The 12,265-nt window shown below is 50.2% G+C and overlaps 1 protein-coding gene across 2 annotated transcripts in view; it reads left to right on the plus strand.

The window, feature by feature from the left end:
- Positions 1 to 12,265, plus strand: part of MFN2 (mitofusin 2) — a 35,996-nt gene that overhangs the window by 16,021 nt on the left and 7,710 nt on the right. Inside the window, exons 9-16 of one of the 2 annotated variants that reach the window (XM_081954628.1) lie at positions 77 to 230; positions 583 to 650; positions 2,232 to 2,353; positions 3,310 to 3,436; positions 3,776 to 3,880; positions 8,248 to 8,350; positions 9,256 to 9,476; positions 9,738 to 9,893. In XM_081954628.1, coding sequence (XP_081810754.1) covers positions 77 to 230; positions 583 to 650; positions 2,232 to 2,353; positions 3,310 to 3,436; positions 3,776 to 3,880; positions 8,248 to 8,350; positions 9,256 to 9,476; positions 9,738 to 9,893 — 1,056 coding nt within the window. The remainder of the gene's footprint in view (positions 1 to 76; positions 231 to 582; positions 651 to 2,231; positions 2,354 to 3,309; positions 3,437 to 3,775; positions 3,881 to 8,247; positions 8,351 to 9,255; positions 9,477 to 9,737; positions 9,894 to 12,265) is intronic. The other variant, XM_081954629.1, reaches the window with a different exon arrangement.

Here is a 12,265-nt window from a genome sequence, read left to right on the forward strand (position 1 = left end):
AATGGGGAGAGCAGCCCGGAAGGAAGGCCGTCCTTTCCTATCTAACCCCCTTTTTTTTTGCTCTCCTCTCCTGCAGGTTCGCCGACAGCACATGGAACGTTGCACCAGCTTCCTGGTGGATGAGCTGGGCGTGGTGGACCGTGCCCAGGCTGGCGATCGCATCTTTTTTGTCTCTGCGAAAGAGGTCCTGAACGCCCGCATCCAGAAGGCTCAGGGTATGCCTGAAGGAGGTGAGAGACCCTCTTAAACCAGTGTTTCTCAACCATGGAGACTTTTAAGATAGCTGGACTTCAACTCCCAGGATTCCCCAGCCAGCTGTGCCGGCTGGGGAATCCTGGGAGTCGAAGTCCACAAGTCTTAAAAGTTGCCGAGGTTGAAAAACACTGCTCTAAGCTCTCCCTGTTTCTAAATCCACGAAACCCCCCCACCCCTTCCTCCTTTAAAAATCACGCTTGGCGTCGCTCCTGCCTTGTTCACGTTTGTCTGGGTACCCCTGAGGACTAGAAACGTGTGGGGTGGGGGAGCGCGGGCCTATTTTGCTGTTCAAATCTGATGGTGCTTGGGGTTTTGTGTTCTCTGTAGGCGGGGCACTGGCCGAGGGTTTCCAAGTGAGGATGTTCGAATTCCAGAATTTTGAGCGGAGGTTTGAGGCAAGTGCATTATTAAGACGTTGACGTTTGTGAGTTTCCCCGCTCTTCGGAGCACAGTGGTGAATTCTGACCCATTTTCTTAATTTACCCATGAGATGTAACAATTGTGCTGTTGTTAAATTTATATTACGTGGCTGGGTATGCCTATAGCTCTATAGAAGACTGTTCTGTCCCTTGATTCCAATGAATATGCAGACATAGGCTTGGCTGTCTGCCACGACTAATTACATAGATAAAGCCACCCCTTGGCTAGGAGCCTAGAAAGCTATCTTCAAGAACCCAAGATAAAACTTACGGAATGCTTTCTCAACGGCTAGTAGAATGGACTGTTGTTTCCTGCAAAGATTCCCCTCCCGTCACTCCACCTATAAACTCTTTCGGAGGGGCCGCACCCTTAGCCAGCTGTCCTTACTTCCTTCTATGACGTCGTCTCCACAGCTGTTCCTTTCTCTTCTCAGCTCTACGTTCACGCACATCAGGGGCAACCTCCCTCTGTTCCTCCTCACTGCTCCCTGATTCAGATGCCACCTGGTGGCCAACAGGCCTCTCCAGTTCTTGCTCTGACTCCAAACACCCTCCAGAGTCTTCCTCATCCTCCTGAGCAGTCCCATAATGGTCTGAGCTGCCAGAGTCCACCGACAGCGCAGCCGGCCGCTGCTGGGCCACAACAAAGACCTGTATATTTTAGCAAGCAATGGATTTTTTTTGTAATATATATATATTACATTATATATATGTAAAATATACATTATATACATTATATATATGTAAAAGCCAAACCCCACTCACTCATCACAAAATCTCCAGAACTGTAAAGCCTACAAACTTGAAATTTGGCGCGTATGTTCCTCTTGGCTTCTAGGTGCTCGCTAAGAAAGGATGTTTCAAAATAACCATCAGATCATTAGTATTTCTTATACAATATTAACACACTCTTGACGCTAAGGAGTTAGACATTCTACTCCCCCTCCCCACCTGAAAAGACTCTGTTCCAACTGCCAGTTGCCTTATATTAACATGCTCTGATGCTATAAAGCGTCAATTTATCAAGCCCAATCACATAGTTTCATAGCAAAGCACAGGTATCCAGCTAGGTAATAATAGGCGTGCACGCACACACACACGCACACGCACACACACACCTTGAAGAATCAAATAGCAGGCAGTGTGAACAATATTATCCAGAGCACCTTAATAGTTGTTTTTCCATCTATATACACTCTTTTCTATGAAACCTTATCTGTGAACTACAAAAACCATTGATCTGGTTCCAGGACCAGGACCAAATAATATTATATAATAATATAATAGCATTAAGCAGGTCATCCTGTAACGTTCAACGCCGTGAAGCAGATCGCTTATGCAGAACCCTAAAAGAGCTCGGCTTTGCCTATTTTTGGCCGTGATTTAAGTCGCTAGTCCTCAAGGACGCTCGGCGTCCCGCGTGGAATTTTCAGGGTCTGGAACCTTCTATAATGAGCCCAAGGGGGATGGATTCACGGCCTCGCTGCCGAAGGGAAAAGGATGCTGAGGTTTTTTGGGGGGGGGGTCAGAAGAGCTGAGGTTTGCCTTCCCTTGCAGGAGTGCATCTCGCAGTCCGCCGTCAAGACCAAGTTTGAGCAGCACACGGTCCGAGCCAAGCAGATTGCGGAGGAGGTCCGGCACATCATGGATTCCGTGCATGTGGCCGCGCAGGAACAGAGGTGCCTCGTTTGGGATTTCCTAGAGAATTTGTGAAAGTTGAAATCGAAGAGCCGATCAAGGAGGCCTTTGCCGGAGTTCAGCTAGTTTAGAAACCTGGTCTTTTTTGCCTCCTCTTTTCTTCCTCCCTCCCCCCCTCCATTCCTTCCCCCCCTATTCCTCCCTCCCTCCTTCTCCTCCTTCCTTCCCTCCCTCTTTATTCCTTCCCTCCCCTTCCTCCCACCCTCCTTATTCATTCATTCCTTCTCTCCCTTCTTCCCACCCTCCCTATTCCCTCCCTTCCTATTTCTTCCTCCCTCCCGTTCTCCTTCCTTCCTTCCCTTTCTCCCTCTCCCTATTCCTTCCCTTCCTCCCACCCTCCCTATTCCCTCCCTTTCTATTTCTTCCTCCCTCCCGTTCTCCTTCCTTCCTTCCCTTTCTCCCTCTCCCTATTCCTTCCCTTCCTCCCACCCTCCCTATTCCCTCCCTTTCTATTTCTTCCTCCCTCCCGTTCTCCTTCCTTCCTTCCCTTCCTCCCTCTCCCTATTTCTTCCCTTCCTCCCACCCTCCCTACATCTTCCTCCCTCCAATTCTCCTTCCTTCCCTCCCTCCGTATTCCTTCCTTCCCTCTCTCCCTATTCCTCCCTCCCTCCCTATTCCTTCCCTCTCTCCCTATCCCTCCCTCCCTATTCCTTCCCTCCCTACCATCATCTATTCCTTCCTTCCTTTCCTTCCTATCATCTTCCCTATTCATTCATTCATTCCTCCCACCCTCCCTATTCCCTCCCTTCCTATTTCTTCCTCCCTCCCATTCTCCTTTTTCCTTCCCTCCCCCCGTATTCCTTCCTTCCCTCTCTCCCTATTCCTCCCTCCCTCCCTATTCCTTCCCTTCCTATTCCTTGCTCCCTCCCATTCTCCTTCCTTCCTTCCTTCCTTCCTTCCTTCCTTCCTTCCTTCCTTCCTTCCTTCCCTCTTGCAGGGTTTACTGCCTGGAGAAGTGGGACGACCGCCACGAGCGCCTGGGATTCATCGAGAAACAGCTGGACCTGCTCACTCAGAGCTACAAGTTGAAAATCAAGGAGATCACGGAAGAGGTTGAGCGCCAGGTGAGCTCCCCCACTCCCCCACCCACCCCTCGGAATTGAAAGCCCAGTTTATGTTGCTGGATTCCTTTTGGAGCAAAGACGATCCCAGCAGGAATCACCCAAGAGAGCCTTTCTGGCAACAAAGGAAATGAAAAGCTGGATTCAAGAGCTTCTTTTATCATTGCCGGTCTCTGCCACACTCAGCACCCTGGCTTGGGGATTCAAAAGACAAAACATTTGCACACTTGGTTTTCCTCCGTTTTACCGGGGGGTGTTTGCATCGCAGGGAGGGGTTCTTTTTGCTTTCTTGGAAAGGAAACGCAGCCCGGTTCATCACACCCGTTGTCCCTTTACTTCCAGGTCTCCAACGCCATGGCAGAAGAGATCAGGAAGCTCTCGGTGTTAGTGGATGACTTTCAGCTGGATTTCCACCCTTCCCCCGTGGTCCTGAAGGTTTATAAGAATGTAAGCCACATAATATAGGGACTATAGTGGCTCAGTGGCTAAGGCGCTGAGCTTGTCGATCAGAAAAGTCGGTAGTTCGCAGGTTCGAATCCCTAGCGCCGCGTAACGGAGTGAGCTCCCGTGACTTGTCCCAGCTTCTGCCAACCTAGCCGTTCGAAAGCACGTTAAAAATGCAAGTAGAAAAAAATAGGGACCACCTTTGTTGGGAAGGGAACAGCGTTCCGTGCGCCTTTAGCGTTTAGTCCTGCCGGCCATATGACCACGGAGACGTCTTCGGACAGCGCTGGCTCTTTGCCTTTGAAACAGGGATGAGCACCGCCGCCTCCTAGAGTCGGGAACGACTAGCACATACGTGCGAGGGGACCTTTACCTTTAAGTCACTTAATGCAGACTGGATCATTCCCTGGGAAGCATTGGGTGCCTGTTGCCCCCGTTGTGGGTTTGTCCCCCTTGATGCAAAACCCTCATTCAGAAGTTTAATCCTTTGCACACAAAAAAAGGGGGGGGCCTTTAAGGAAGTCTTTTGCCGTCTCCTTCTCTCAACCCCAAACCCATCAAGCTGGGTAACACAGTAACCTCGATGAAGAGGCATCGAGAAAGGGGAATGAATATTTGTAGCCCAGGGTTGACGTGTGAGGGATCTTTGTGCTCTCTTGAGCTGGGTGGTTTTCTTGCAGACGTTTTGTGACCCAACTAAGGAACGTCATCAGTGCTAGAAGGGAGTGGGGTTTATGGAGAGGAGGAGGAGGAGGAGGAAGAAGGAACGTCATCAGTGCTAGGAGCGAGTGGGGTTTATGGAGAGGAGGAGGAAGAAGAAGAGGAGAGACCTGTGGGGTCCTTGGTGCCCTCTTGAGCTGGGTGGTTTTCTTGCAGATGTTTTGTGATCCAAGTAAGGAACGTCATCAGTGCTAGAAGGGAGTGGATTATGGAGAGGAGGAGGAGGAGGAGGAGGAGGAAGAAGGAACGTCATCAGTGCTAGGAGGGAGTGGGGTTTATGGAGAGGAGGAGGAAGAAGAAGAGGAGAGACCTGTGGGGTCCTTGCTGCCCTCTTGAGCTGGGTGGTTTTCTTGCAGATGTTTTGTGATCCAAGTAAGGAACGTCATCAGTGCTAGAAGGGAGTGGATTATGGAGAGGAGGAGGAGGAGGAGGAGGAGGAAGAAGGAACGTCATCAGTGCTAGGAGGGAGTGGGGTTTATGGAGAGGAGGAGGAAGAAGAAGAGGAGAGACCTGTGGGGTCCTTGCTGCCCTCTTGAGCTGGGTGGTTTTCTTGCAGATGTTTTGTGATCCAAGTAAGGAACGTCATCAGTGCTAGAAGGGAGTGGATTATGGAGAGGAGGAGGAGGAGGAAGAAGGAACGTCATCAGTGCTAGAAGGGAGTGGGGTTTATGGAGAGGAGGAGGAGGAAGAAGAGGAGAGAACTGTGGGGTCCTTGGTGCCCTCTGAGCTGGGTGGCTTTCTTGCAGACGTTTCGTGACCCAACTAGGTAACATCATCAGTGCTAGGAGGTTTGGGATGCGCAGGGAGGAAGAGGAGGAGAACTGTGGGATCCTTGGTGCTCTCTGAGCTTGGTTGTTTTGTTGCAGATGTTTCATGACCCAACTAGATAACTTCATCAGGGCTAGCATCAAAGTCAAGGGAGGGAGGGAGGGAGACAGGAAGGAAGGAAGGAAGGAAGGAAGGAAGGAAGGATAGAGGAAGGAAGGAAATATTTGCAGCTCAGGGTGGCAGATGTTTCATGACCCAACTAGGTAATATCAGTGCTAGTACCAAAGGGAAGGAAGGAAGGAAGGAAAGAGGGGAAAAATGAATTGGAAGAACAGTTGAAGGGAGGAAAGAAATATTTGCATTTCAGGGTCAACCTGAGGGATCTTTGGTGGTCTCTTGAGCTGGGTGGTTTTCTTGGAGACATTTCATGACCCTAACTAGGAACATCATCACGCTAGGAGGTTTGGGATGTGCAGGGAGAAAGAGGATGAGAACTACAGAATCCTCGGTGCTCTCTGAACTTGTTCTTTTCTTGCAAAAGTTTCATGACCCAGCTAGGTAACATCCTCAGTGCTAGAAGGGAATGGGGGGTGGAGGAGAAGAAGGAGGAAGAGAAGACTCTGAGATCCCAAGTGACCTCTGAGCTTGGCGGTTTTCTTGCAGGCGTTTCATGACCCAACTAGGTAACATCATCAGTGATAGGAGGGGGGGGGTATTTGCAGAGTGGAGGAGGAAGGGGACTGTGAGCTTGGCAGTTTACTTGCAAATCTCTCATTGCCAACCTAGGTAACCTCATCAGTGCTAGAAGGGAGAGGGATTTCTGTTCTGCCTCGGGCGTTGTAGGCTTGCTGGGGGCATGCAGTTAACTCCACGCTTAGGAATCTCTTTCAGATCAAGTTTATTATCAGGCATTCTTAATAGCAAAACTTACAGTTCAGTGTTAAGATACTTCTGACTTTCCATGATCTCTTCCATCACGTAGTGTAAAAAGATGACGATTTTACAATACAATACAATAATACAATTCAATAGTAGAGTTGGAAGGGACCTTGGAGGTCTTCTAGTCCAACCCCCTGCCTAGGCAGGAAACCCTATACCGTTTCAGACAGATGGCTATCCAACATCTTCTTAAAGACTTCCAGTGTTGGGGCATTTATAACTTCTGTTCCACTGATTAATTGTTCTCACTGTCAGGAAGTTTCTCCTCAGTTCTAAGTTGCTTCTCTCCTTGATTAGTTTCCACCCATTGCTTCTTGTTCTACCCTCAGGTGCCTTGGAGAATAGTTTGACTCCCTCTTCTTTGTGGTTTTATCCCCGTGCTGAACGGAGATGCAGATGTTACTACTTACTACTCCGGTTCACAAAAACATTTAAACTGCCTGGCCATAAACTTTGCATGTGGGCAAGATGCCCCAGTGGCCAATCATAAACACAGATGGGATCACATGTCATGGAACTACACTTCCCATAAGGCAGTCTGCCTACATTTCCCATGAGGTAGTTTCTTAAAGGAGACAGTTCTTAATTCCTACACTAGCTATATATTGCTGGGGCAGCACAATTTCCTTCTGGTGGTCCATTCTAGCACTGAGGAGGTTACCCAGTTTGGGTAAGGAAACGCCCACAAGAAAACAAGCTGAGTGATGGGGCTGCCCAGGCTTGACCTTCTAGGAAAGAAAGACTCCTAACTCCATTTGAATTCTTTTACTAAAAGCCAAAGTAGTTACTTACAGGAAGGCAAAGCTGGAACCGATGTTTTTGCCCATGAAAGCTCCTTTTTCCTTTCTCCTTCCCCCTAGTTCTCTCCCTCTGTCCAATTAGGTCAAGGTTCCCCTCGCACATATGTGCTAGTCATTGCTGACTCTAGGGGGTGGTGTAATCTCCGTTTCAAAGCCGAAGAGCCAGCGCTGTCCGAAGACGCCTCCGTGGTCATGTGGCCGGCATGACTCAACGCCGAAGGCGCACGGAGCACTGTTCCCTTCCCACCAAAGGTGGTTTCTGTTAGGAATGTAAGCTAACGGTTGGGTCAGCAATATATAAGCCAAGGGAGTAGTACTGTTTCTTTAAGTACTGCTGTCATGTGATTGGTTGCTGTTACCTCAAGCAGCCATGAGAGGGAGCCAGAATGACTATTAGCTCTCTGTTTGTTAGATGCTGATCGGTGGATGTATCATGAGTTACTGTGTTTTTGCTACTGTTAGCTGCTTTGTGTGCTGAACTGATTATATGATACTGGACTGTGTTCGAAGGATCATTCGTTAACTGAGAACATTGATAACTGACCGACTGAACTGTGTGTAAATTGAACTCTGAATACCTCTATTTTTCCACATAAGTAAAATACTATTACTTTGACTATTCGGTGTCCCTGTACGCTGGTTTGTGCGTCTTCTTCCACACCACTCTCATTACGCTTCTCTGCACACTCGCTCTCCTAACGGGGAGCCTTACCTAACAGTTCCTATTTCTCTACTTGCATTTTTTTACGCGCTTTCGAAGTGCTAGGTTGGCAGAAGCTGGGACAAGTCACGGGAGCTCACTCCGTTACTCAGCGCTAGGGATTCGAACCCCCCGAACTGCCGAGCTTTCTAATTGACAAACTCACGCATCTTATCCCCCAAGCCGCCACGTCCCATTACATTGAAATAAATTGTTTTGGCAACCGTCCCTGTCTGGGTGGGGTTGAGTGATGATGTACTCCATGTCTTGCCCTCGAAGGAGCCAATGGCTCTTATCGGAGGGCACTCTGAGTAGTTTTGAGTCTCCCTTCCCAGCTTCCTCTCCCCTCCCCCCCCCCCAATCTTGATACTCAGAGAGCACCAAAGGAGTGGACTTCAATTCCCAGAATTCCCTCGGGGTTTTTTGTTTTTCTCCTTTCCTAGGAGTTGCATCGGCACATCGAGGAAGGCCTGGGCCGAAACATGTCAGATCGCTGCTCCAGTTCCATCGCCGCCTCTTTGCAGGTCATTCAGCAAGAAATGATTGGTGAGCATCCCTTGGGAGGAGGTCCTCTAGTCCAGCGGTCACCAAGCGGTGGTCCGTGGGAAAATTTTGGGGATCCGCAGAAAAATTATTTGCATTTTTTATATTGCACTAAATCAGGGGGCCTCAAACTACGGTCTCTGGGACGGATACGTGCAATGAAGGCTTGTGTTGCTGCAGAGAGTCTCCCCCTTCGGGGTCTTTTTGTGAGGGGCAGAAGGGGGCAGAAATTCAAACTTGGGGGTCTGCTTCAGCCTCCTGGTGGGGGGCTTTGGGCGAAGGCTGGAGGGAAGAGCCGCTGGTGGCAAAGAGCCGGAGGGCCTCGTTCCAGTGGGACTACATCATGGCCTTGAACTGGCTGACCATCTCAGCCCGCTGAGCCTCCAGGCGCCTGTCCCTGGCCTTGCGCTCCCGCAGGTCTTCCCTCTGCTTGGAAAGCCTATGCTCCTAGTCCTCAGTGAGGTGCTTCTGCTGAGCCTCCTTCTCGTCCAGATCCAATTTGAACCGAGCTGTTTTGCCAACTCTTTCTCATGGCAGCTGCTTAGCTCCAGCAACTGCTTCCTGTTGGGGCCCTAAGGAGCCCGGGCAGGCAGGCGTGGAGTGGCTGGGAGGGGAGAGGCTGGCAAGGCACCCCTCGACGTGAGTGACATCGAGTTGGCCACGCCCACCCATTCACATGACCACCTAGCCACACCCACCCAGCCGGTCATTAGGCAGATCCTATTAGTGCTCCCCAGGATTTAAAACTATGAATTTAGTGTTCCCTGAGGTCCGAAAGGTTGGGGACCCCTGCTCTCGTCCCAGGACGTAGTTCTCTTTCCACCCAAAGTTGTGTTGAGATGCAGGGCATGGGTCCTCCTAGCACCACCATCACCCCCCGTCATCTCCCTCACCGCTCTGCCTTTCAGATGGGCTGAAGCCGCTCCTCCCCGTTTCCCTGAGGGGGCAGATCGAGCTGCTGGTCCCCAGGCAGTGCTTCGCCCTCAGCTATGACCTGAACTGCGACAAGCTCTGCGCCGACTTCCAGGAAGACGTCCAGTTCCATTTCTCTCTCGGCTGGACCATGTTGGTGAACCGGTTTCTGGGCCCCAAAAATACACGCCGGGCCTTGATGGGCTACGGCGACCAGGTGAGACTGAGGTTTGATCATGCGAGGTAGATCCCCCCCTACGCCTAGAGGCTCGGCTTTGCCCGAGGCCTTCCGATACATACTGGGAAAACCCACCAAGGGGAGACCCAAGCCGTGCCATCTTCGCTGGTGTGGAGTTTTACTCCCCTTGGGTCCTTTCCCCCGGCCTCGGTTGCTTCAATCTGTAGCAATGGGGACCGGAGGTTGGCATTGCCCTGTCTTGTCTTTCCTGCCCCTAACGATCCAATCTTTGCCCACCAGGTCCAGCGTCCGTTGCCCCTGACCCCGGCAAACCCAAGCCTGCCCCCCATGCCACAGGGGTCCTTGACTCAGGAGGAGCTGATGGTCTCCATGGTAACCGGCCTGGCCTCCCTCACATCCAGGACTTCGATGGGCATCCTTGTGATCGGTGGAGTGGTAGGTTTTTTGGGGAGCGTTCGAATAAAAGAAGTGGGGTGATGGAGGCCAGCTTCCTGATTTCTTCTCCAGGCGGATGTGGAAGCATGATTCAGCCATTCCAAAGTTAGTGGACCCTGCTAGCTAAGGGGGATGATGGGTGCTGTAGTCCGTAGCTCCTTCTAGTTCTGCGTTTTTTCATCTTTCCTGTTTTTTTTCCAAGGTGCTCTCCTTTGCTCTTGTATTATTTTTATTTATCCAATTTATTGGCCGCCCATCTTACCACGGGGTAACACTAGACCAGGGGTAGTCAACCTTTTTATACCTATCGTCCACTTTTGTATCTCTGTTAGTAGTAAAATTTTCTAACCGCCCACCGGTTCCACAGTAATAGTGATTTATAAAGTAGGGAAGTAACTTTACTTTATGAAATTTAGAAAGCAGAGTTACAGCAAACCCCTACCGCCCGCTATGAAAGCTGGAACAACGCCCACTAGTGGGAGGTAGGGACCAGGTTGACTTCCACTGCAGTAGACGGACCAATCAACGTAATTTTAGGGTGTGTATTTGGGACCCCATTTTCCTATAGCTTTGGGGTGTTGGGGAGATGCCTTATAGCCTGTCGGATGCTGCAAAACTTCCCTTAAAAAATTAAAAGGTTTCTTTAAAGAAATCAAGGAGAGAAACAACCTAGAACTAAAGAGAAAATTCCTGACAGTGAGAACAATTACCGTATTTTTCAGAGTATAAGACGCACCTTTTTCCCTCAAAAAAGGGGGGTGAAAATCTGGGTGCGTCTTATACAGCATTTTTTCGCCTCTCAAAACCCCGTCCCTTTTTCCAAAAACAGCTGTGCATAGCCTTTAGGGGGGTTATAGAGTGCTCCTGGGGGCTGGGGAGGGAAGAAATGAGCGAAAAATGGGCCTTGTTTTCTCAATCCCCCCCCCCCCCATCCTCAGGAGCACTCTATAAGCCTCCTAAAGGCTATGCATGCCCTTTTTTTTGACAAAAAATGGGCCCGTTTTTGGGAGGTCTACAGAATGCAAAAACTTTTTATTTTTTAATTTACCTCTTCAAAATCTCGGTACGTCTTATACTCTGGGGCGTCTTATACTCGGTAATACGGTAATCAGTGGAACGCATTGCCACCAGAATGTTGCGAATGCTTCAACACTAGAGGCTCTTAAGAAGAGATCAGGCAGCCATTACTAGAAGATATTCAAGGTCCCTTCCAACCCTGTTATTCTCTTCTATTCTGTCAACCGTCCCTTGCAGTTCATTCATCAAACAAAAGACTCCTGGGGCATTTTAACTTTCCAAGAGTACAATATCCTGAGCTGGCATGGATACAGAAGTAGCAAAACCAGTTCTAACAGGTTCACGTGCAAATAGCATAATTAAACGTCCCCTTTTCTCCTGGCCCTCCCCTAGCCATTTTCTTTCCTCCAATCCATGACGTTCCTTTTGTTTGGGTAACGGGCTCTTCATCTATTAGACTTTCCCAGCAGTCGACCTTGAGACGCTGGCTCTTGCGTTCATTTGACACCCCCCCACATAACTCCCTTACGTTCCAATTCCTTCCTTCCTTCCTTCCTTCCTTCCTTCCTTCCTTCCTTCCTTCCTTCCTTCCTTCCTTCCTTCCTTCCTTCCTTCCTTCCTTCCTTCCTTCCTTCCTATTGCTTCTTGTCAATGTCAGCCTTCCGAGGCGGAACCGGAAGGCATTAGATGGTTCCGCCCCAAGCGCATGATGGAACCAGATAGGTTCCAGACGGAGCTTGGGCCACCTCCTGTGGATCTGACCCGCCCTCGAGTAGAGGACCTGGTAGACGCATGGAACAGTGCGACTACCGGGGCCCTAGACCGGGTGGCGCCTTTGCGGCCTCTCCTGCGGCGACGAACCACCCTGGCCCCTTGGTTTACTGAGGAGCTAAGGGTGATGAAACGCCACAAGAGACGCCTAGAGAGTCGTTGGAGATCCTCCCGTTCCGAATTTGACCGAGCACAGGCACGAGCCTATTTGAGGACGTACCTTGTGGCACTAAGAGCGGCCAAACGTCAATATTGTGCCGCTCTTATTGCGTCCGCAGATAACCGCCCTGCCGCCCTGTTTCGGGTGACCCGCTCCCTCTTGTTTGAGAGACCGCGGGAAGCCCCTTTACAGGGCAGAGCAGAGGAGTTTGGGAAATATCTACAGGACAAAGTCGCTCAAATCCGGATGGGATGGGCCCCTTTCAGTGGTCCAGTAGAGACGCCCGTGGCGAGTCTTGAGGGACCGTTTTGGGAGGAGTTTGACTCGGTTGCCATCGAGGATTTGGACAGGTTGCGTGGACGTCTGCGACCCACCACATGTTTATTGGACCCGTGTCCCTCCTGGCTTGTACTGGCATCCTGGG

The sequence above is a fragment of the Natrix helvetica genome (assembly GCF_964273705.1).
Source record: "Natrix helvetica genome assembly, chromosome: 5".
Lineage (NCBI taxonomy): Eukaryota > Metazoa > Chordata > Lepidosauria > Squamata > Natricidae > Natrix > Natrix helvetica.